This window comes from Diadema antillarum, unplaced genomic scaffold, assembly GCF_040938485.1.
Source record: "Diadema antillarum isolate AM-2024a unplaced genomic scaffold, OU_Dant_1.0 seq00000156_RagTag, whole genome shotgun sequence".
Lineage (NCBI taxonomy): Eukaryota > Metazoa > Echinodermata > Echinoidea > Diadematoida > Diadematidae > Diadema > Diadema antillarum.
The window spans coordinates 1,146,370-1,171,980 of NW_027271228.1; the positions used below are offsets into that span (position 1 = coordinate 1,146,370).

General features: G+C 37.5%; 1 protein-coding gene across 1 annotated transcript in view; it reads left to right on the top strand.

The window, feature by feature from the left end:
• LOC139727856 (adenylyl cyclase-associated protein 1-like) overlaps positions 1-25,611 on the top strand; it is a 52,438-nt gene that overhangs the window by 9,238 nt on the left and 17,589 nt on the right. Inside the window, exons 2-4 of the mRNA XM_071638829.1 lie at positions 21,001-21,199; positions 23,226-23,326; positions 24,841-24,918. Of these exons, the coding sequence (XP_071494930.1) occupies positions 21,034-21,199; positions 23,226-23,326; positions 24,841-24,918 (345 nt within the window). The 5' untranslated portion in view covers positions 21,001-21,033. The remainder of the gene's footprint in view (positions 1-21,000; positions 21,200-23,225; positions 23,327-24,840; positions 24,919-25,611) is intronic.

Here is a 25,611-nt window from a genome sequence, read left to right on the forward strand (position 1 = left end):
CACATCTCAATTTGATTGCTTTGATTAAACCTGTGTGAGCTTCAGACAGTGATGGGAAATATGAATATTCATTTTGTGGACGATTGTCGACAAAATCTTGTATTGTATTGTAGTGAGCTCTTTATGCATTGGCCTGTCTGCAATAATTACCATGTATATTTACAGTTACAATAGGGAGCTGAGTTGGAAAGCACAACACGTGCGAATTGTACATGGCACAATATTTGAAAGAGCGGCTGGCTGTGGGCACGCTCATTGTCATGCCAAACTAGAAAGACGTTGAAATTATGTCAGTATACACTTTATAGGTCTTTGTAGAAACATGTTTTATTGAATAGAGAGAATCTCCGATCCAAAATGCACCTTTTGCCCATTTTGAATCAGCATTTCGAAATACTGTTTTGTGAGTCGGGACGCAACTGCATTTTGCACTTATCACGTTTTAGAATGCTAATTATTACCATGAAAAGTTGAGCAAAGAGGCACCCTGTAACAAGCAGCTGCCAAGTGTTAAAGTGTGAGTAATAGATACAGCTGTACAGTTAAATATGAAATCAAATCTGACATGGTTGTTTGTTTACGAACTGTTTGTATTCTCAATGGAAAATAAGTCAGTCTGCTAATCTCAGACCTCTTGCGTGTTTGTGCTGAAGACATATTGTACAGGTACATAAGAGCTGCATTCAAATATTTTTCCTTCTTCAATTTGCACTAGTCCTTTGAAAGCCTATTCAATGAAAGCTTCTTCCACGCATCTACCATAAATTGCTCAAACCTAGATGGTACAAAACTATAGTACAGAGATTTTACCTATTGTGCATTCATGAGTTTACTAAATTACAGCTGTACATACAGCCCATAATTATGACAACAAATTGTGTTACATTGTAGATCAACTTCAGTTTTTAGACTGTAGTTAACACACACACACACACACACACACACAGACACACACATCTGGGCATTTCCGTGAGTTGTGCGACATGACCGCCAAAATTTTACCCGCATATTTCAGGACAACTGATAATCTTACTTTGTTAGCCATAGTTTGAAGTGTGTGAAACCAACTTTACCTTTAAGAAAAGTTCCCTTTTGTGCATTTTTATACCTTTTGAAACCAGAAAGCATTTTTTGACCTAAAAATCCCTAAAAATGCATTTTTGTTGCTCTTTGTGATTATTTTTTATATTTGAGGCTCAAATCAAACTTTGTTTGGTTTTACAAATCAAAAATATATTAATCTAGCAGTAAATAAAGTGGAGACCTCGATATAGGATATGTACTTCGGACACCAGCGTGCTCTTACATAGCTCGAGAAGCTGCTGTAACGTGAGTTACCGAAACATGAACTTTTTAACCTAGCAATTTTACTATGCCCAATTGAGACATGGTATTTTGGATTATCAAATAACTATGCAGCACACATCCAAGAAATATGATGGAACTTATAGTCTTTGCTTCAAATTCTCATAACAGAGGTCTTAAAATTGTAACGTGAGTTACCATGTAACGTGAGTTACCACAATGTAACGTGAGTTACCGACATGATTTTTCTTTAATACCAAGAAATGATATGAAGGTTGTGATTGTAAGTAACCATTGAGTACATGATTACTGAACTCTTGTATTAAGATTCCATTTCAAGTAGATTGTTATTCTCTTGGTCTCTCTCTATCACCAAACCAACTGGTCTACATGTACAATGGGTTGTTAACTTCTGAAAGAAACTGTTCCATATTTACTATTTAATATTACAGTGCATGTATGCTGATCTGTTTCAAAAGTTGTTAAAAGACATTTCTTTTAAAGCTGCATGGACCTTGTTCCAGCAAATTATCAAAATTTTGTGATAACTATTAATAGCCTCCTGATTGGGATAATCACTGCATGATTACTCTTGAAAAGTTTTTTTGTTGTTGTTGTAATTCAAGTGATTACTATTTGACATTTCATAGTTTATACCTACCTGTATAGACCAAAGCCATTGTTTATGAGGCTGAAACATTTACATGTATGAACAGAATTTTAAGATTGGAGCTCGCTTCCTGCTGTTTTTTTCTGAGATTTTTGAGAACTGAACATGGTGAATTTGACACGCTTATGTGTTTTATACTATTCTACTCTGAGGTTTTAGCTATATTGTTGCAAAATCCTACAATGAAACTTTTCCATGTTTACTATAATTTACTTTACATGCTGATCTATTACCAAAAACTTGTTGAATGTGAACCTCATTATCAGACATTTTCTTTATGAGCTGGACAGTCATGTACCTTATAGCAAACTATCAACATTTTGTGATATCAATAGTTAGCCTCCTGATCACAAAATATTTACTATTCATGTTTTTCATTGGGATTTACTGCTTCAGTCTGCTTGATTACTCTAGAAAATACTGGTATACTTTTTGCATGTATGTACAATTTAAATAATGGCTACAATTTTACTTGACATTTCATAGACCAAAGCCATTGTTTTTTAAGGCTTAAACATTTATGAACATGTTTTATTAAACTGATCAATACTGGTAGCAGATAACTAAAATTTATCTGCAGTTTCTGTAATTCAAGTCCAATTTCTGTACCAGTTTAGTATAAGAATTTGTAAACAAATCAAACATACAAACAATTGATTATTGAGTAATTCAAACAATTATAAAATAATTTGAATATAAATTGCATTGTTTAAAAGTTAAAAGATTTATTGACATGCCGTCAATCCCTCGTTTGAGGCGAGTCCCCAACCGGGGTGTACCCAAAGTGGGGTGCGTATATTTGTCGTTTGGGAGTTGGGAGTCGAAGTACTTGTACCAGGGAGGTGGAAGAAACGGCCCTGCTTGTCCATTGCAAATAAACTTTCTGCTCAGGCGTGACAAACCTGGAGGCCAAGCCAGGGTTTGATGACTCCAGCAGCTGTCGTATTACGTAAGAGCATGATAAGGATATCTGCCTGTGGCAGACCATTCAAAGTGAACTCAATTTTCTCTATCCTTTTTAAAGTTTTCAATTTTATATTCTATTGAGAAATTCTATGGTCATCCATTTTACATTTCGAACGAAAAAAATTGACCCGTAAATAACGAAAATACAGGAATAAGAAGGAGAGCATTGCCAGTTTGCCGGTGCTATTTGGCAGTGAGTTACAACGGGGAGGTGAGACTACTCCCTGGTTACAATCAGCCTGCTGACTGGATCGTTGAGAAAGCAGCTGTCGTATTACGTAAGAGCATGATAAGGATATCTGCCTGTGGCAGACCATTCAAAGTGAACTCAATTTTCTCTATCCTTTGTAAAGTTTTCAATTTTATATTCTATTGAGAAATTCTATGGTCATCCATTTTACATTTCGAACGAAAAAAATTGACCCGTAAATAACGAAAATACAGGAATAAGAAGGAGAGCATTGCCAGTTTGCCGGTGCTGACAATGTGCTATTTGGCAGTGAGTTACAACGGGGAGGTGAGACTACCTCCCTGGTTACAATCAGCCTACTGACTGGATCATTGAGAAAGAGAGAGAGAGGGAGAGAGAGAGAGAGGGAGAGCGAGGGGGAGAGAGGGAGGGAGAGGGGGGAGAGATTGGGGAGGGAGAAGGGGAGAGCAAAATGGAATGACAATAGTTCCGGTCACTACAGTACAGGCATGCTCTGTCTGCATACGCTGAATGTCTACACTCACACACACACACGTACACACACACACGCACCATGGAGCTACATGGCCCATGCCAAAACCAAAACAATCTCCTCCTCTCGCGGTGCCCCCCCCCCCCTCCTGTGGCGCTGTGGCGATGACTGATGCTTAGATTAGGCCAGGGTCAAGAAACAGGTGTTTTATATCTTTGACTTTAAGTCATTGATTGCCAAGATATGCACTGGCATTATTTACTGGGGTGTAGCCTCTTCAAACGAGAGATTTGCGTCATGAAATATTCATTTCTGAACCTTTAAACTCTCCACAGACTACATGTACAGGTCTCTAGTCTCGTGACTCAGTGTATCAAATGGAATAGTTTATGGATGACTTGTTTTATCTAGATAGCCTGAAATCCATTTAAATCTAGTAAAATAAAAAACAATGAAATCAAATTCTCAATTAAATCCTCAATTTCTGATGCATTTGTTAACTGGAAAAGAGTGTAATTTGATGAAATAGACTCTGTTTCATACCATTTTGTTGAATACAATTTTTGTCTCAGTACAAATGAAAGCTTGGAAAACGACTCAATTAAAAATGAAATTTATCTTCAAGTTGGTATTCTAAATGTAAAGTTTCCTGCCTTTTGGTAATCTCATGGATAAAATGGGATTAACTACTGTCAGATCAATGTTCAAATCAATTTAGATTCTTTATTCATGGAGTTTGTTTGTGAAAAAAAGTTGTCTTGGTAAGTTTTCTTTGGATTATTAAGACAAAAAATCGTCTTGTGATCATGTGGACAAACTGTAACGTGAGTTACCGTAACGTGAGTTACCGCTTCACATGACGATACCTGGAGAATGTAAGACAATTTGAATTTTTACCATACTCGGTGATGTATGTTGTTAGTCCATGACTTTGACACAATAGACTTTAAAGTCTCTCTGTTTCTTGTTTGAGGAAACTTTTGAATATAAGACATGCCAAATTTTTGCATGTCCAAATTATGTAACGTGAGTTACCGACATTTGTAGTGTTTTTTCTCATAGTTCTCATAAGAGTCTGTGGATGTAATGTTTCTGTGAGGTAGGATGGAGGTGCATGATACTCATTCACATATAGTAACTCATATCACTAATTAGATTTTAAGGATATTGATCTCAACGACCTAATTTTGAGTTCAAAATGTAACGTGAGTTACCGTGGAAATGCCCATCTATATATTATATATATTATATATTTATTAATTTATTTTTGATTTATTTAGGTTTTTTTCGGTAGGCAATCCACTTTCATAATTCACATGCATTAGCAATATGTGTATTATGTGGCAAGAGATTGACATTGCTGTGGAGTGTCTTCTCCAAACAGAGCCTGGATTTCAGACTACAATCGTCTGCAGACACTACCAGCAAGAAAGGGCAGAATTCTGCTCAGCTGGAAAAGGAAGTAATGACCTGGATGAGAATGTTTGTTTGCTGCGGCAGAGGTCAAGCTGTCTGCCATGATCTTGCTATATTTGCCGTGGCGCAACCTTTTCCATAATTACCATAGGCACCGAATTGGCTTTGAATTCCAAAGTTCATTCTACAGAACGTTTTCTTCTGAACAGCATTGGTAAACTTCCCTGATAGACCAGTATACTGACAGTCTTAAAGTGACATTAAGTATATTCTGTAATCTACAATCCCTGGTCTGAAATATAATCATTTCTTTGAAGATGATTTTATCAACTCACTGAACTGATAGCAGTGTGTGAACAATATAAACAGCTTCGATAGTAATTTTGACTGTCCTTGTGTTTTGCTGTGAAAAGAAACAAATCCCCCAAACAAAATAAAACAGAACAGAACAGACAAGTCAAGTTATCTAGTCGCTCATTTTGTAGTGCCCAGAGTGAGGTGTGATAAAAGATTTTTTCAATCTCAAATTTTGAAATTTTTGTTGTTTCTTTACAGTAGGTAGTAAAAGATACCAACTAAGCAGACAAAGCAAAAACCTAGCAAGATTTTTTTTTTTTTTTTTTTTTTTGGGGGGGGGGGGGGGGGGGGGTATCACTGAATTATGATGAAATAACTTCCTCTTATTCCACCTCAGAGTAGCATTTTCCTGATGATGTTTTGTCTTTATCACCACCTTGAATTATGCTTCCTCTTTATCTGATTTTTTTTTTCATTGCTCTCTCAGCTCAATATACTGTAGGTATTATGGTTCCAATATACATTATCTTCCCTGCATTTTGTAACTGTCATGATGCTATACTGGCTTAATGGCTAGCCATTTTGTTGTGCTCAAAATAAAACTCAAGCATCTAGTAGAAGATTTCATCAAATCTCAAAGAATGAAACCTATCTTAATTTTTCCCTATTATTTCTTTTAAAAATGCACCAATCCTTTTCACTTGTATTTTTTTTCTGTTCACTTTTATTTCTTTGTTTTTTTTTTCTGTCATAATTCCAAGAAGCTTTAAAAGTGGGTAGTGTCCCTTTAAGGTCACAAGGAAGCAAGCAGCTGTGACCGTCTTAATAGTGGGGATGCACATTGTCGGGATGGAGAGCATAGCTGAGGAGAAATCCAGTTATTTGTGCAGTCTTAAAGGGAATGGATGGCTTATGAAACTACATGTCTGCAGAATCACTTTCATCGAATAATAGGCATATTTTCTATGAAGATCTTCTAGTCTGAGCTTACCTCTAGAGCATATGAAACTTTGCCAACATGATGAATGATAGCTCTGTGTGATTCTGCTTCCTGGTAATATTGCAGGTTTCAAATATCATGCCCCATGTGGTTTGCACTTTTGGATATTGATGGCAGTATAGCTAACTGGTTTTCATGCCTCACATGCATCAAAGAGATTAGGTTTAGTTTCAGTTATGGGTAATTCCATGAAGTTGGGGCAGTGTCCATGTAGCATCGTGATATTTGAAAAATACATTTCAGCATAACTCAATATTAATTATGCCATACATTTATTGTTTGTAGGCTTTACATTTGCATTGAGGCCACACATTTTCTTGGAAACTTTGTGCCATTCAGACTCAATTTTGATGAAGTTATTAAACAATATGTGACCCGCTACAACAAAATGGTCCTAAAGTCGCGCACGGTCGAAGCTGTGAAAATCGAGTGTGAAGTCAGAGCTTCAAAATTGGTCAAAACTTACGATTTTCTGAATTTGACATATTATTAGAGTCTGACATGTCTTCTATCATCTGTCGAAATTTTGAAGCAAAGTGATGAAAGGAAAGACCAAAAAATAGCGTTTTTCTGGGCCATGTTTTTTTGGCGTTTCAACGAAGCAGAAACTGATTTGAACATTTGGAGTGAGCGCCACACATAGGCTCCGCCCCTAACAACGACCAGAGTGATCTCATTGGTCAGTTTGCTGCTTGCCGCTAACCGAAGTGTGAAGCTCGCACACTGCCCAGTCGACTGGTGCGTGTGGGCGGGGTGCGCTATGCCCAGTCGCTTCTCCTGACATCCTGGTCACTGATTGGTCGGTGAGGAGACCACCGACGCTGTGTTTGAATGAGCATTTCGGGGGTTGCTAGGGCTTACCTTCTATTGTTTGGAGGTGAAAACTGACTTGCGTGTCCTTTGATTGTGATTGCGTCGCAAGGTTACTTTTAGGGCGCTTTTCTCGAAACAGTGATTTCCAAGACGTATCGACATGCTCTCTTTTAAACATTGATATCTCCGCAGCCGATTATTTTTACATGATGTGTTATGTATCAATTTAAAGCAGAAAGATAAGGGATTTGTGTCATGTAATTTTCAAATAATCGACCTCGCCCGACTTTAGGATCATTTTGTTGTAGCGGGTCACATATGTAACGGTGTCCTGTAGCATTGTGATGTGTCCATGTAGCATCGTGATATTTTAAAATTTGGTCTTAAGAGACAAATTATGGCAATTAGCTTGACCAAAATTTGATGCAATATGCATATTTACTAGATTAGTCAGATAGCTAAATATCTCAAATTTCCTGTACACAGTTTTAATTTTAAAAGAAAATTACAAAATGTATCACGATGCTACGCGGTGTCCTTTTTTGTTACATTTGGTGGACACCGCGTAGCATAGTGACAAATTTTGTAATTTTCTTGTAAAAGTAAGACTGTGGAAAGGAGAGTAAAGATATTTAGCTATCTGACTAATCTAGTAATTATGCATATTAAATATCAAATTTTGGTCGAGCTAATTGCATTAATTTGTCTTTTAGGACCAGATTTCAACTATCACGATGCTACATGGACACGTCACGATGCTACAGGACACCGTTTCATTTTTATGCCTCCGCCACGAAGTGGTGCCGGAGGCATTATGTTTTCGGGTTGTCCGTCCGTCCGTCCGTCCGTCCTTCCGTCCGTCCTTCCATCCGTCCTTCCGTCCGTCCTTCCGTCCGTCCGTCCGTCTGTCCTTCCGTCCGTCCTTCCGTCCGTCCGTAATAAATTTTGTGGTCAGGGTAACTATCAAAACCTTTTAAGGTATCCTAATGAAACTTGGCATGTATGTGTATTAGGGGGTGAAGTTGTGCCTATCAACTTTTGGGTGCACATGGTCAAGGTCAAAGGTCAAAAGGTCAAGGTCAAATACGTAAAATTTCACTATTTCCTCCATATCTATGCAATGCCTGAAGATATTTTCTTGAAACTTAGTGTATACATGTATTACCCAATTAAGATTCTCTGGTGAAAGTTTCGGGTCATGAGGTCAAAGGTCAAAGGTCAAAAGGTCAAGTTGAAATATTAAAACTTTGCTTTTTTCTCCGTACCTTGGACATTGTTCAAGGTATCTTCATGGAACATAGTATATATACATGTACTGACTGGCAGTTATTATCTAGAGAATCTAGGGTTCATAGGGTCAAAGGTCAGGGGTCAAAGGTCAAGTGCAACACTTCAAATCTTTACTATTTCCCTCATATTTATGTAATGCCAGCAATTTTTTTTTACACTTGTGTTTGCATGTATAACCTTATATAGATTATCTGGAAATTTTCTTTTTCTCTTTTTTTTTTTGGGTGGGGGGTGGGGGTTTGCCTCAAAGGTCAAAGATCAAGGGAAAGTGCTGAACTAACTTTTTCCTCCATATCTCAGAAGTGGCTCAAGTTATCTTGAAACAAGTTTACTACATATATATGCATGTTTTGCCTGACAGTGATTATCCTATGAATTTTAGGGTCAAAGGCCAAAAGAAAATGGTAACAGTGTACTTTTCAATACAGAAATTACACTCTTTCTCCATACCTCGAAAATTACAGTATTCATACACTTATGAATGGGTCAAAGTCAAGTTAAAGTCCTTGGATCCCCAAAGTATGCTCTCCTATTCATCTAATTAAACCTAGGTAAAGGAAGGTGAACATTCAACACATTTGTGACAAACATGTAATTTCAATATTTTGCCAATATTGTGAAAATGTAATTATACATTGTCCACATGTACTATAGACCTATTAGGAGAATCATGCATTATGGCGGAGGCATAGCAGTCGCCTTAGCGACATTTCTAGTTTTAAAATAACTTCATCAAAATTGAGTCTGAATGGCACAAAATTTCCAGGAAAATGTATGGTCTCAATACAAATGTAAAGCCTATAAACAATATTATATGTATAGCATAATTAGTATCGAGTTATGCTAAAATGTGACACTTTGTCCCCCAACTTCATGGAATTACCCTTATAGACACAGATGTAGATTACCACCGCTACATCGCTATTACGTACATTCACGTTCTAAATAGGGGTTCTATACACACAGTGCTTAGTTTTCAAAATGATTGTCAATTATTAGATACTACTAATAATAGCAATGAAAATCATGAATATATTAATTTTATGAATAATTGTTAATACAATGCTAATAATACAAAATAATGAAATACTGGAAAAGCACGTGGAGAGTGCAGACTTCCACCAAGCATCTCATTTCCACTCAAACACATGTATGCATGCTGAAAAGCACCCTTCCCATTGATAAAGAATCCTTTTTGTCGTGTTTTCTTGAGTGCACACTCAATGCACACACTACATATATATTATGTATATATATATATATATATACATATATATATATATGCACTCCTCAAATATGTGCAGTTTGAAATCCTTGTTTGAAATCCAGACAGTTATCCGGATCACTACCAAAATTTGATCATCTGTTCCATGTTTCATTATAAAATTTTCCTTGAAGTTTCATCTAAATCCATTCACAACTTTTTGAGTTATTTTGCAATCAGACGTACAGTGTACACATGGGTTGTACATGTACTAACTAACCAATGCTGGCAGAATCTTAACCTCAAATTGCTATGATGTTTATGATAATTTTGATGATAATGATAATAGAATGATACAAAGTGTGGTAAACTTGGTAGTTCGGGCAGTACTTATGCATAGTAGTCGTCCAGAGGTCATACATGTACTTACCACAGGTAATGGCTTCATTTGAGTCCGTAATTATCATTCCATGCACTGGTAATAAAGTGCAGTGGTATGCGGGGAATAATATCAAATGCTGACTCTGCTACAAAATACACTTTTGTATGTTAGTGATGAAGTATTTGCATTTTAATCCTGCTGAGTTTATGACAGTTTTTGATATCATTTAAGGAATAATTTGAGTTCATCTTCTGTTCTGACATCATATACACAAAAATATAAAAAGTTATACATGCCATTGTGTGAGCATCCCACAAAGACATAATCCCTTTAAGTTATAAATTGCAATGTGATGATATCAAGGGGAAAATCCCCTTCTAGATTAGCTGCTAATGACAGATTTCCTACACAAAGCACAGTGAATGCTGCATGTATGCTACATAACAGTGAACCAAGTATCATAATCTATGTACACGTGATGATATGTCTTTTGTATGATAAACAAGAGGCCCAGACCTTTGTGAAGTGAAAATATGATGTTATGTTTTCTGCAGGGTAACAAACACAACTTGGAATGGAATTTATGCATATTGGGAGCTTACATGTGGGTTGCTGAGTAGATGTGTTTGTTTGTGTCATGCTCTGAAAGGTACATTGTATTTTGAAAGTGCCTATAGGACAATTATCTGTAGGAAGGTAGGAAGGAAGGCATACCAATGTACTATTTGTTTACACTCTGGCATGCATGAAATGTATGCATTATACTGGCTGTATAGACAGCCACAAACACACAAAACACATCATTTGTGTGCATACAAAGTGTTCACACAAATCTGTCACCGACACATACTGTTATATGATAATGTAAATCTTACTGATCCGTCTTTGTGAACCCAATTTATCAGCTGGATGATGAATATTCATTTTTGTACCAAACAAAGCAAAAGTTGTGGTATACTAAATGTTTTTTTTTTTTTGTGTGTTGTGTTTGTTACTGTACCTGTAGAATTCAGTGTGTTCATAAACAATTCATTGCCTTTAATCATCCATGGTCCCTGGTATAATTGTAAATGGGTGATTAATGTACATGAAAGTATTCTAGAGACATAATCTGCATTCCAAACATACTACGGGTACATTGCCTCATCATATTGTCTTCCAACCATCTGCAGTCTGTATACATGTGTCTGCCTATGTGTGTTCCCTTCCCTTCCTGCCGAGTCATATCATATTGTTTCCACATGTGTGGCCCCTGTATTGAATGAAGTGGAAATGAAACCAATTTGATTTTATTGTGTCATTGCCTATTGTGTCTGATCTTGTAGCTATTTTGGGATCGTATATTATTACAGGGTGGGATTTTTACCCAGGTGCAGATATTAGGATGTACTATAAGTGGAATAGTACAGTACAAATAATGAATGGTCACGAGTGCGATGGTACAGATAGTGCGCCTCATCTTTCACAGAGTATGAAATCTTGTTCCATTGTACGAGTAAAGACCATACACTATTTGTTTTATACAACACCTCGAACGTCAACAGATTTAGTCCACACAGATTCTTGAATTTAGCACAGAAATGGCAACCATTTTCCATGAAAGACGAATGAGTAGCGGTAGCCGCACAGTCGCAGCCACCTTGTACATATGTACCCAAAACAAAGTTGTTTACAAAAAATGAGTGACAAAAGTAGGCGCTTGTATACAAATAATACACAGGTGAGAGTGCGTTAGTGGAGATGCAGCGCACTCGAGGGTATTTACAATTGTGACACATGCACGAGGCGAAGCCGAGTGCATGTTGCACTACATTGTAAATACCCGAGAGTGAGCTGCGTCTCCACTAACGTCACGAACTTAAACCTGTGTATTATTTGATTTATAAAATGGGTCGAAAACTAACAGCATTTTTCATGTACCTTTGTGGGTCAATACCAGTCTGCTACATGTAGCACTCGCTCAAAAGTCAAGATGTCCAAAGATGTTCGTCCCAAACATTTACGCACGTCGCACTCGGAAATCCCGCACATATAAGTACGTATGAGTATAGGTACGCCACATGTTATGCACAAGAAAGGCCGGCTGGCAGCCCGAACTAGAAGTTGTTTACAGGATTGACAGCGCGTATAGTAGCGCGCGACACACTTGTAACAACTGATTGAGTGTGCACTGCTAGTGTAATCATTGTGACGTCAGTGACTGAGCAGTTACGCTTTCTCTGCAATGTCCCATACATTGTAGGATAACACGCCGTGCTGTTATGACTTTTCGTTGCACACTTCTTGCACGGCCGTGCATGTTAGTAAGAAAATCATGAGTGCACACGTGACTCATATCAGTGCTTCCAATTGGCTACACTCTTGAACCCATTCTATAATAAGCGCTTGTTATTGTTGGGTGCGCGCGGCAAATGTTTGTTTATTGTGACATCAGAGCTGTGCGATGGAACAAAAATTCGAGTCAATCTTGAGTTTAACATGGGAGTAAATGGAAATGGGTGACGTCAGCCATGCGCTATCCATTTTTGCTCAAACAGAATTGCACGGCTGACAGCCAGAGCGTGCGATGGAACTTTTCACTAAATGTCACGTGATGGGTAATTGACCAATCGGATAGCTACATTCTATAATCTAAATATAGGTGTTGTAATTCAGCATATATACGTTGTAGGCTGGCTACACAAAGAATCAACTAAAAAGAGCAGAGTGAGAAACTTGCCACTTCTACCTGCTGTACCCCATGATGTGAAAATGAAATCAGCTCTATTTCACCACATCATTGTTCATTGTGGCAGATCTGTGGCTGCTGTGGGCCTCTGTGTTACACTTATGAATCCTGGCATGATTTAGAAAAGGGCAATAAACATGAATAGTACGGTAGCATGGTTTAGACAGTTTTTCCAGTATAGAGTTGTATATGTGCAAGTAAAGACAGTGCAAAATTAAAAAAAACAAAACAAAACAAACAAAACAAAACAGCAGACAATTTGATGAAGTTAGGACCAATGTACAATTGTACATGTTCAAAAGAGCTGCTCTCTAGCATGTTTAACACAATACTTATACATATTATTATGTAGAATTGTCAAGAGATTAGGTAAAAACTCTCTTTTTGTCTTTCGTGAAATGTGGTTTTTAATAGCATACATACACATTATGTAAAATTTCTTAATTATTTTTTTTACTTGAATGTGTTTCATTTCAATTTTCTTTGATAATCGGTGATGACCAACATTTTATGGCAAAATGCACAAAACCCCAAACACACCTTTTGGCCTCTGGAATAATCTTTGTTGTTTTCTGGTCTGCAGATCCATTGACAACCATTGCTCAAACCAGTGAAGCATTCACTTTTCTAGCATAATGAAAGAATGCTTAACTAACCACTTCCAAGAAGCAGCAAGCCCGGGGAATAATTGCTACCCTTAAATAATATATGTCAGTATTGAGCTGATGGAATGTGTAAATTTCATGAAAAATGAATTTTTGTGGAATTCTCTTTATATTTTCTTTATATTGTTGTCTACACAAGATAACCTCTAGTAGTCTCGTCATCCAGCGGCTCCAACACCAAAATTTTAAAATTCATAACTTTTGCATTGATTGTCCGATTTTCCTCAAACTTTCACTGATGTGTTCTACTAATGTTGCTGCTTTCACTCAATCCACATTTATCTTTGGGTTTTGGTTTCCTACAATCTGCTTGGGATACTTTAAAAACTTGTGCTGGAAAAACAAAATATAAGACTGAAACAGACAGCTAGAGGTATTGCTGAATGAAATTATGGCTCATATTCATCAAGCAGCATTCATTGAAAATGTACAAAACTGTTGCAAATTTAGTCCACGAACTAAAACTGTGAAATGGGTACACTGTGAATTCAGCATGTGTCAGTATACATTCATTATAGATACTGATATTTGTTTGTGCACTGAATATTAATTTACACAAATAAAATTTGCACAATCTGTGGACTAGATTTTGACTACCTACAGTATATGACATTGCAGGGGCGAATCCAGGAATTCTGTCAAGGGGGGGGGGGGGGTGCAACTAATATTTCTGGGGCCACTTCCGGATTTCATTTCATTTTTTATTTTTATTTCTTTTGCGTTTAACAAAAAATAAAGGGGGGCATGCGCGGTTGCATCCCCCCCCCCCCCCCCCCCCGATCCGCCACTGCATTGGGCTGTTATGGTTGCAGTCAATTTAGATTTGCCTCCAAAATTCTTCCCTTTTAGTTCAATTGATATGGACTGCTATTACCTCACCAATGTTCATTTTTATTTTTTTAATGCAAAGGATGATTTTGTGATCATTTCTTTAATCTTGCAAGTGATTAAGCCAAGGCATGTTTGACTTCAGTGTTTGGATTACTTTGCATGGTACAATGTGAAGAGTGGGTTTTAGTGTGCAAATGAGTGAAAATGAAAGAGTCACAGTGCAAATTAGTGCTTCCTGATCAAAAGACACTGCGATGTCATTAAATCTTCTTCATAAGGGGGAATATCTTACTCATGTGCAGATGAGCTTTAAAGAGAGTACTCACATACACTAGTAAACTTTGTAAAAACAACGCACAAGTCATGCACTGCTTATTGATTACCAAAAATAATGATTTCAGGACAAATTTTGTACCGGTATCAAATAGAAGAAAGCTGTTCAAGCGCTTTCTGGACCTGAACTTTAGCTTTGTTTTATACTTTCAGTTATGTGCACATGTACACACATTAATCTTCAGACACAGAGCTACAGTACAGAAGCAATGTAGCGTGAAGACGTGGCTACTGAACATGATACCTGTCATCGGGTTTCTTCATTGGAATTTGAGAACCCTAGCCTTAGGATTTCTATTTTCCTTTAAAGGTGCATTCAGACTAGAATTATTGTAATGTTGAATATTGGTAATTTGTTGGCACCATTCTTACTGACAAAATACCATGGTAATAGATAACATCCTGCATAGTAATTTATTTAGTACCATTCTCATTCACGAAATACTATAGTATTTCTGGTAAGCATTGTACATGTGCATCCGATCTCCAACAGGAAAAGACACAAAGTGTCTTTAAAGTGTCTTTAACTTTAGGCCACGGAAAAAAATATACCGCTATACAGCCTTGGTAGTACAATAGTGACACGATTCACGTAAGCAAATCTTGCATAAGGCAGGGCTCGACACTAACGGTGGCCCGGTGGCCCGGTGGCCCGGGGCCACCAAAAAATGAAAGTCGGGCCACCAAATTTCAAAAAAGGGCAAATTTGAAAAGTATGTCAATAAATTCGTAACATTTTGCGCCGGAAAATAGCAGTTCAATTTGTTTAAAGGATGGATGAAAAGGACTGAATGAGTGCCTGAGAGTGAGTGTTGCAAGTTTGTTGAAGTTTATTTATGAGTAGATATGTCTAACTTCTAATTCTTACTATCATAAAACTTAAATATTTGACTCATTTTTAAAAAAAAAAAAGACTTTTAATGTTTTTTATTGTTTTTTTGGGGGGGACAGGGCAATTCCATGGGAAATGTTCACTTTGGTGAAAAAATGAAGTTTTGAGTTTCACTTAAGTTCTCAAATATTCTAAGAAAGTAACATATATATTTTCATTTTTCACTAGCCGCATCTTTGTCATTACAAAATTTTGTATTTTTCTCAGTCAATGAAAATACTGTATGATGTGTTGCAATGATGCAAAAATTTGGCTATTTTTAAAGAGTTTAGTGTTCCTGTCTCTAAAGAAAGCCAGATATGTCCTAGAGGCCTTGTTCAGCTTTTAAATTATAGTCCAGTGTATATATCAACGGAAAATCACAACCAACTTCCTTAGCATTCATCAGTTTTTGATCCATTGATCCCCAAAGTTGTGTGATTTCTATAACATTTGAAGCGTCATGTCCGTTACGTTTTTTACTATAAGTTTTCATAGCCAAGAGGAAATTAGTGTAAAGTTGCTGCAAATTCATTTTCTATGTTAGAATGGAATCCCCTTGCATTTGTGAAAACCACTTTTCTATACCACTTCTAGTTTTCCTGTAAATGGCGTAACGGACATGACACTTTGCGTAACGGACATGACACCTCATATTAGACAAGTGGCAGAAATAACACTGTGGCCCAGTGAAACAGGGTGGTGATTAGTTTTAATTGCTTGAGCATAGTAGGACATTTCTATACTTGAGTAAATGATTAAGTCTGCACATCACTCAATAAAACAAAAACAAGCAGACTTTGCTTTCTGCCACTGGAAGACTGTTGATTTTAGGCGATATTGCTACCCTGTTATACCGGTTTGATCCATTCCCACCTCTTGTAATCCTGACTGATAAACAGCAGCTGTCATTCCAAGGAGTATTTAGACAATGGAGTTTTCACAGTTGGCCTTCCCTTCAATACTTAAAATGAGCACTTTCTACATTGTATATAAGTACATGTACATTGTAGACCACATATATCCGCCATGGAGTCAACACAACAGCCAGGAACTCCTGCACAAATGGATCCTCGTGCATCCAATGAACATGATCACTGATGATACAACAACAAAGAATCCAGCATCAATGTCTTCAATGATGGTGTTGCCTCATAACTTTTAAAAAAAAAAGTTTGTGCTGCATCCATACATACCTCTCTCATCTCTATGACTCTATAAATCCACACCTTCAGTGGCACATTAATGAGATATCACTTGCCAAGAGGGCTGAGAATGGAATTGTTTGCTTTATTAAGTGTGTTGACAGTACATGTAGCTCTATCGTCAGAGAAAGTCGGTCTGAATGCTGCCTATCCATTTCATCAATACAACTAAACTACATGTAGATGTTCCTCTATGCCAAGGGATATACCGGTATATACAATGTACAGCGTACAGCATTGTACAAAAAGCACAATTTTGAGATGCTACAGGGGTGTATCCAGGATTTTTTCTGGGGGGGGGGGGTCGTAATCAAAATTTTTGGACCTTTACCTTTGCGAGGGAGCGGAGCGACCGAGCGGGGGGAGGGTGTGGGAGGGGGGGTGTCCCCCCTCCCACGGTAGGGAGTTTTTCAATTTTATATCTTAAAATGGGGCCATTTGGTGTATACAAAAGTGACTTTTTAGGCATACTTAAAAAAAAACATTTATAAAATTGGTGATAAAACCTGTGTTGGACATCACTTACAAGTTCGTGAATCGGTAAGTTGAAAACTGCATTTAAAAAAGTTGCTGACTAGCTACACCTTCCTAGAGTACATAGTAAAAAGTTTTGCGGACCATTTAATACAAGTATTCCAGAATTGACGATACTTTCAGAGAAAGTCAATCCTGCCTAACTTTGCCTCCGAATGTAGTAAGAAAGTAGAAATAGAACCTCTTTGGCAGTGACCTATAGAAGCAAGTAAGGAGCAGCGCGCCCAAGCAACCGCGCGTTGCTGCGCCGCCTGGCCGGCCGCGCTGGTTGTCATTTGGTAAGGCGCCAGTGATAGTAAGCCAGCTGTAAGTGTGTAGTCTAGTCGACCAGTTCGATGAGTTGCTGATGGGAAACAGGAAAATCGATAAACATGGCAGTGCGGCTTAAGCCTTAGAAATAAGGTGTGGCAGATTAAAACTAAGTTACGAAATTTACGAGGTTTTTGACAATTTGCTGGAACACCACCTGGTCACTTTTTTTCCTGTTGTACATAGGGTAAAAAGCCCTCGAAAAACAAAAATGTCTTTTACAAAAAGTGGACCTTTTGAAAATTTGGGGGGGTCGTACGACCCTCCCGACCCCCCCTTGCATACACCCATGTGCTATGAGAAGATGTTTATCCACTGAAAGGTACACTGTATAATCATTTACAACCAGTTGGTACGGAAAGCATCCAGTATTTCAAAAAGTCCTACTCACAAGCTGGTGAGAATAATGTAACCAGTACACCACTCTGGCAAGCCTTAAGAAGTGCCTAAGCAAGCAATATACAATTTGAACGAGCTGAATTTGCCGTGAAGAAAACAAGAAATACTTTGTTGCCCAGGTGACCACTCTACATGAAAATGCATTATATGTTGTGAAAATTCTCAGAAAAAAAGGGGGCTTGATCATTCACTTCTAGCCAAGAAAAGAAAGCATTTGTTGACAATAATAAAATACTGGTACTAGCAGTGGAAGTTTTTACAATAGTCTATCCAAGATTGGATAACAGAGGATGATTCTACTCCAAGGATGACATTAATGCCAAATGAAAGAACTTTGCAGAAATGAAATTTACATACCTTATTTCTTTCAGATGATAACACTATTTTGATAATGGTACCAAACAGTTTTGTGGTCCTGTTTCATTGCATAAAAGTTGATGCAATCCTGAGTGCATTTTAATGATGTTGTATTCAAACTTTTTATTTCATACAGATCTGATTCGTTCTGTTTTCTTTGCCTATCCGCAGATATGGAGACATGGTCTTCTGTGTTGTACATGTATGCCATTGTGGTACTCTGGGCATTGAACTCCATGTGCTTTAGAGTAGCTGTTAGATCACTGAAACCTGCAATAAAAGGACTTTTGATGTTTTGTTCAAGAACATAATGTAGTTAGCAGTGTGCAGTTATTTTAATCTTTTTATTTTGAAACAAAGAAGTGAAAATATGGTTCACCTTACAAGGGTGTCATGTCCGTTACGCTGGTGTATAATACTAAGTATCAAATATTAGGCCACTAAGAAAAAAATAACCATAGTATAACATAGTAATATGTCCTACCATAGTATAACATAGTAATATGTCCTATTTTGCTATGGTGGGTGGAGGTAACTGGAAATTTGTCACTAATTGTAGCTAGCTGGTGCAGGAGCGAATTTGTTTTATATTTCTTTGTTTTGTAAATATGTACAAAGACTAACCCCCCCTAAAATGATATAAATATAAGAAATATTACATGATTGCAGTTATGATGTGTGTCCCTATGTTCTAACCTTACTATGCCAACAATTGAATATCTGCTATACCTTGTAATAAAAAAATTCTCTTAGCTTACAAAAAGTGGACAAAACTGTCATGTCCGTTACACTCGAAGTGTCATGTCCGTTACACAATATTTTAAACTATTAAAAAAGAATGAACAGCAAAACTACTCTAAATTAGGACTTTATGAGTAAAGCATGACCTAAAGGTTTAATCAAGACCAAAACCAGCTGCATCTTATCCAAAAATTCACAGGAATTTTCATAATGGTAAGTAGTTCAAAATGCCTTGTCCATTTAGTGTCATGTCCGTTACGCTCGCTAAAAATGCAATTTCTCAACAACCACTTGGTAGATTTCCATGAAATTTTCTGTGTACATTACATATACTTAAATGTGTCTGATAAACTCAATTAGAATCTTTTGGAGACTCCCAATTTCACTGTGTGATGGTTTGAATCACAAAAAAGTGGTCTGAATGTCATGTCCGTTACGCTGGAATTGACCGACACCAAATTTTTCTCTTGGGCCACCAAAAATTTGAAATTTAGGATTTTGGTGGCCCCATTGGGCCACCAAACAAAAAAGTTAGTGTCGAGCCATGCATAAGGCATCGGTATATATTTTCATGCAAAGTTTGAATTACCAGCCTTAATCGCAAGGTATTTTGTGATGAATTTTGCAGTGTGTTTGCATTCACATTAGAAAACACCGTGTAAAGTAATGCCATATTTCAAATGCGGCAGTGTTTCACTGTTAATCTGAAAGCACATATTGTGGCAAGTTGTTTTTTTTTTTTTCTGTTGTATACTTTGGTAGAGACACTGCATGGATTCATCAAAAAACTTGATCTTAGTCATCAGTTTCCTGTGACATGCAAGTACAACTTGTAGGAGTACACTGCTCTTAAGTATTTGTATTAGCAGTGTAGAAGCTTCTCTCTTGTTAACTATACAGCTGTACACGGCCCAGTTGCTGTAAAAAACAGTTATTTGGTTGTCACATCAGTTTCTTCTCTTGTATCATAATGGCATTTCGTCAGATTTTCACTCAAACTACCAGTGTAAGTAGGAAGTGAAAAGATTTTTTTTTTCTCTCCATGAAATGCATTCATGCTGTACAATGCAGCATATCTACTTTCTATTGTTTCTTTTCATGGAGAAAAAGTACAAGTTGTAGTTACGGTTTGGTAGAAAACAATCATACTGGAGCACGCTCCTACTCGAGTATGCTTTGTTTAGTTTTATTTGCATAATGCTCTTCACATTGTAGGAGCTCTCGTGTTCAAATCAATACAAATCTGCTAGGGCGGTACCAATACAGTAATATTGGTCTGCTGTAGCTGAGTGAGATACTTGTAGGCACTCATAGGTTGGGCATTTGGTATCAATGTAACATTGGTGTGCTGTAGCTGATATGTGTATCTTGTATGGGTAGGGTAGGTTAGGCATTATTGACACTTGATGCCATCTTCAGACCTGGTTTCTTGGAACTGAGAAAGGTTTGCAATGGAGGACCATTTCCTCCTAGACTACTGGGGGCAGTTTTGAAATTCTACAGTCTCACAATTTCCATTTTTCCATTTGTGTGCTAGATCAATGGAAAGGAAATCCATGTTATTAAATTATGGTCGTGTTGTCATGGGCTCACAAGTTTTTGCAAGTTGCCTCTAACATTCTCAAAATACATAGTGTAGACAAGATCTTTAGTGTGCATTTTAATTTCGCGAAACTTGGCTCTCGCAAAATTCGCGAAATTAAAATGCAAGCGAACATTCCTTGATTTATAGTATAATCATGATACCTTGTTCATCCCTGTGGCTACCAAAAACATGTGTGAATGATGTCAATAGCATTGCTGGCTGGTTCAAGTGTACATCACAAATTTTGAAAGGCTTGCATACTACACTGTATGAATATAAGGTAGTGTGACATCACTCTGTGTACAATGAGGGTTGAATAGTAAACAGAAATTTCAGTGTTACCAAGCCTCCGAATAAACTTTTTTTTTTTTCTCACTTGTATTTTAGTATGACTTTGTTGTTGTTGGATTTTGAAGCCCACCCTCAGACCCCTCCAAAAGTCTTCCAAGATGGCGTCGGACGCTCTGAACATGGTGAAGCAGCTGAAGGAAGCGTCACAGAATCTGCGGACAGTCGCCAACGGCGTGGCCAAGACAGACGTGACCAAGGAGTTTGCTGATGCCATGGACGAGATCCTGTCGCTCCTGAATTCCGTCAACACAGACCTGTGTGTTGGTAAGTCCTTCCCTGGCCTGATGGTGGCATCCTGTGCTATACGCCACTGTTGGCTGCCATAAGAGTGCAGTGGTCGTGTATTGTGCCACGGTGCCCAGTAAAGCACTATATATGGAGCTGAAATACGTGATGAGTACCGCTGTGGACATTGTATCCAACGTTGCAAGTAATGTTCACGTGGTGAAGTACCACAATGTGGTCTGATTGAAGTAGAGACATGTAATATGATCACACAGCATAACAAGTTCACTTGGCATCCTTTACCCTACGCCTTTAAAGTTTGCCAAGTTGATGAGGACATCTGGATGAGTTTGATAGGCTCACAACTTCAGGTGTAGATCCAGGAATTCCATACAGGTGGGGAGAGGGGTGCAAAGCAGTTTGTTTAATACCACTTCCAAGTTCAGTCAGCTGACTAGCAAAAAAAATGGAGCAAAAAACAACAAGAAAAATCAGTTAAGTGCTAACGCAATACAATTGGCTGCCAAAGATGGTTCCTTTCAACAAAAAAAAAAAATTGAAGGCGGCGCACACGCCAATGCAACTTTAACACAGCCAAATTCATGTCGCAAATGTTGATTTGCACTTGAAGTGCTTTTTATCAAAGCTTGAATGTGAGAATAGTTTTCTCCTGTCACCCATCTTTTATTTGTCATAGGTGTATTGATGAGAAGAATTGTTGCTCGAATGCTATAACAACGTTTTGTGTTTCTGTGACACTGCTTTCAACCTCAACACATATTTGAGCAGACACAGTGTGTTCATGTAAGCAGAGTGACAAAAGTGCTATTAGAGGAAAACCATTCTACAGTATATAGCATTAACTTCACTCATAAAACTTGGAACCTAGTCTGTCAAGCAATTTGCAAGAAGTGCAACATGCAGCAGTTTGCTGTCAGCTGGCAGGGAGCCAGTCTGCAGCAAGTATATTTAGTTCTTGCTACAATTATTGCAATTATTGTCCCGGGGTAAAGTTGGTGCCATTATTGCAGAGAGTATTGGGAAATGGCCCCTGGAGCCGGCCCTAGTCACTGTCAATCACATGATAGCCACAGGGAGAGTAGTTGGCTGCCTAGTCACACTTGTCTTGCTCCAGGGACGTACCCATAGGAAGTCTGCCTGCCATGATAGCCAGGAAATCAGATGCTGAGACAACGAATCGTTGGGTTCTTGCAGTCTTGCCTGGTGGAAAAAAGTTTCAATGCATGGGTGCTTTATAGCCACAGCATGGCTTTGATTTGAACAAGAACACAATGTGTTGTGTGTTGGCTGAGACCAACCTGATAAAGTTTTGTTTTGAGTGATCACAAAGTTACCATTTCCTTTGTCTGTTTTGCTTGCTTTCTCAGGCATAATAAGTGGAGAAAAGGACATCGAAACTATGAACATTGCAATAAGATTTGCAGTTTTGTATTTTACTCAAATCATTATCATATGTATTGATACTTTGAGCAAGATGGGAATGCATTGTGATATCTGTCACAGTATTCTGTTTGCATGAAAGAAGTGGCTTTATTTTGATGACATAAGTGGTTAGAGGATCCTTCAAACAAAATGGACGGAATATCGTATTTTGTTCACGTCTTTGTTTTCCCATGAATAAGCTTACAATGTTGGGAATGTAATGGGCAAATCATGCCTTGTGACAAGGGAGTGTCTATAACCATACAATGAATTCTTAGATTAAATTGGCCTCCAGACATAGTTCTGAAATAGGATATAGATGTACTTGATTGTTTTGTTGCTGGTCATTTTCTTCATGTCAAGTTATACACTTGCCGTGTATTTCCTTCATTGAATACACCATCAGTTGGTAACTCTGATGAGTGATGTGAGCATTCAAGAATTTGGAAAAGAATGATAAAAGGGAACAATTCTCACTAATTTTCATGAGTAAAGCTTCTTAAAATCAGATTTGTATATTCAGCCTTTTTGTGTGTCCTTTGAATATGTATCCTATTTATGTAAAAAAAAGAAGAAACACCTACAAAGATTTTCTTATTCAAATATATCCCCCTGCCCTCAGGATCATCTGCGTTTGTGCAGGACTTTGACATCTTCGTGACGGGGCCAGTGGCACAATTCATCGCCGTTAGCAACCAGATTGGAGGAGAAATTGCAGAGCAGGTTAGGATACTTTGTTTTCTTGTACACCTTAAAAATGTGCTTAGCATATTCCCACACCCAATAACTGTTTCATAGTCAGTGATGGTTGGACCATGTTCTGCCCCGAGAGAAATTGGGACGAGAAACAAGGCAGGCAGTCAAATAAGACATGCTTCTTTCTGCCTCTTGTTGAAATACTTGTAGAACATCACACTCCACTACAGATGAATGGCACTAATAGCATTATTATGTGGTTTTATTGAAAATGAGACAATTGCCTAAGTACTAGAGGATTGTCCTTATGTCTGGAGGTATTGAATTCTGGTTTGGAAAACCACATAGTTAGCATACATCCTGCAGACTGTTATTTTCATGCCAATCATGACCATTGCTATGACACACCATTTTGTCCTTCTGAACATGGGGTCTCAAGGGTAATACAAATCCTTCTTTTTTCCTCCCTCTCTCTATTGTAAACTTGCTGGAGAATGATCTTTTATTTTTTATTTATTTATTTATTTATTCTTCTTCTATTAGCCATTCAGTAAGAATTTACAGATTATGTACGTATAATGTGACAACCAATGACATTGTGACCAGATTTTCAAGAAATGTTGAACAGACTGAATGTGACATTGTAGTTTATGAATAGTTTGGTCAGATTGAGTCTTTATGTTACGTCATTCATTCATTGATCTGCATTTCAGTTCAATTTTAGGAAAACATTACCTGAATATAATTATGTTTTAATGTTTGAAATTGTTAAGTGTTGTACAGACCTAGTGTATGTCAAATTTGAATGAAGCATCTTTTGTTTCTTTGATTTTCACTCTGTTTATGAAAGTCGCTTGAACATGGTTTGGATTTTTCACTCTAACCTTCATACACACAAAAAAATAAACCCCACAAACAAACCCACACACACACACACACACACACACACACACACACACACACACCTTTTTCAATGGTATTTGCAAAAATGTATTCATTTCCACACTTATAGTATAAGGACAATAAGCTAAACTGGTATTTCTATACAACATTTATAAAGAAATGTTTGCATCATTTTGACACAATAAAGGTATACTCCTTCCTTCATAGAGTATGTTTCCTTCCTTATAGAAATATTTGAAGAGTTTGTTTGCAAAAACCGATAAGTCCATTTTTGAAGATTTTGAAGTACGGTCTCTGTCATAAAGTAGAAAATGATACCTTTTAAATGATATATTGGTCACTACACATAAAGGTACATTTTTGAAGTTATGGTCAAAAGAAGCAAAAATTTTCTTATTATTCTCTTTATTTTTCTTGACCTTTAATCGCAAATATCTCCATTTGACAAATATGGACTTATCGGTTTTTGCAACAAACTCTTCATTTCCTACCTTCCAAACACACAAACACACACATACAAGCACATGTGTTCAAACATTCAAACTGACCTTTGAAAAAAACATCAACCTTCCGTTACCGTGTGACGAATCCCATTGACTCTTGACTGTCCTGACGTCTCCTGGTTTGTCTTCCCACAGGCGGCCATCTTCAATCAGGCTTTCCAGGCTCAGAGAGCCTTCATCTCTCTGGTCGCTGAGTGCAAACAGCCCCCTCAGGTGAGTTAACTCTGCCAGCTTACTGTAGAGGTCCTACACCTGCATAAAGTTCCCCATAGAGACACATGTCAAACTACTCCCCCTCCCCCCCCCCCCCCCCCAAAAAAAAAAGAAAAAAGAAAAAGAAAAGATAGATAAATAAATGAAAATTATAATGATAATAAATAGATAAATAAAAAATGCAGCAAACAAATTCTGCAAAGTAATTATTAGAATGATTCAATATCTTTTTTGTTTCATATTGAAGTAACATGTTTTTGTAGTAACTTCTATTTTAACTTCAGTCCTAAAGTTTTCATTGGGGGGGGGGGAGATTCTGTTTCAACTTTGGCTAGAAGTCTCCAAATGAGAGACCAATGTTTTACCACTTAAAACTTGTTCCTGTTACTGGAATCTATGTTTAACCACTATGATCCCCCTTTTTTTCTTCATTAGGGAAATGAGTCCAGGCACCAGATGGTCAACTTTGTATCATAGGCAACTGTGATGTGTTCACAGATGCAAAACAGGTTTCACAACATAAGAAATTAAGCAATTTGACCTTAAGAGCTTTTAATAGCCAATAGCAAAACGAAATAGTATGTAGAAAGTCTTAAGTATGATATAGGCTGTATGCTTTGAATATTTGTAATGTTTTGAATTAATGCGTGAGGATACACGTGCCTTAATTTGTAAATGTACCAAAATTCTCCC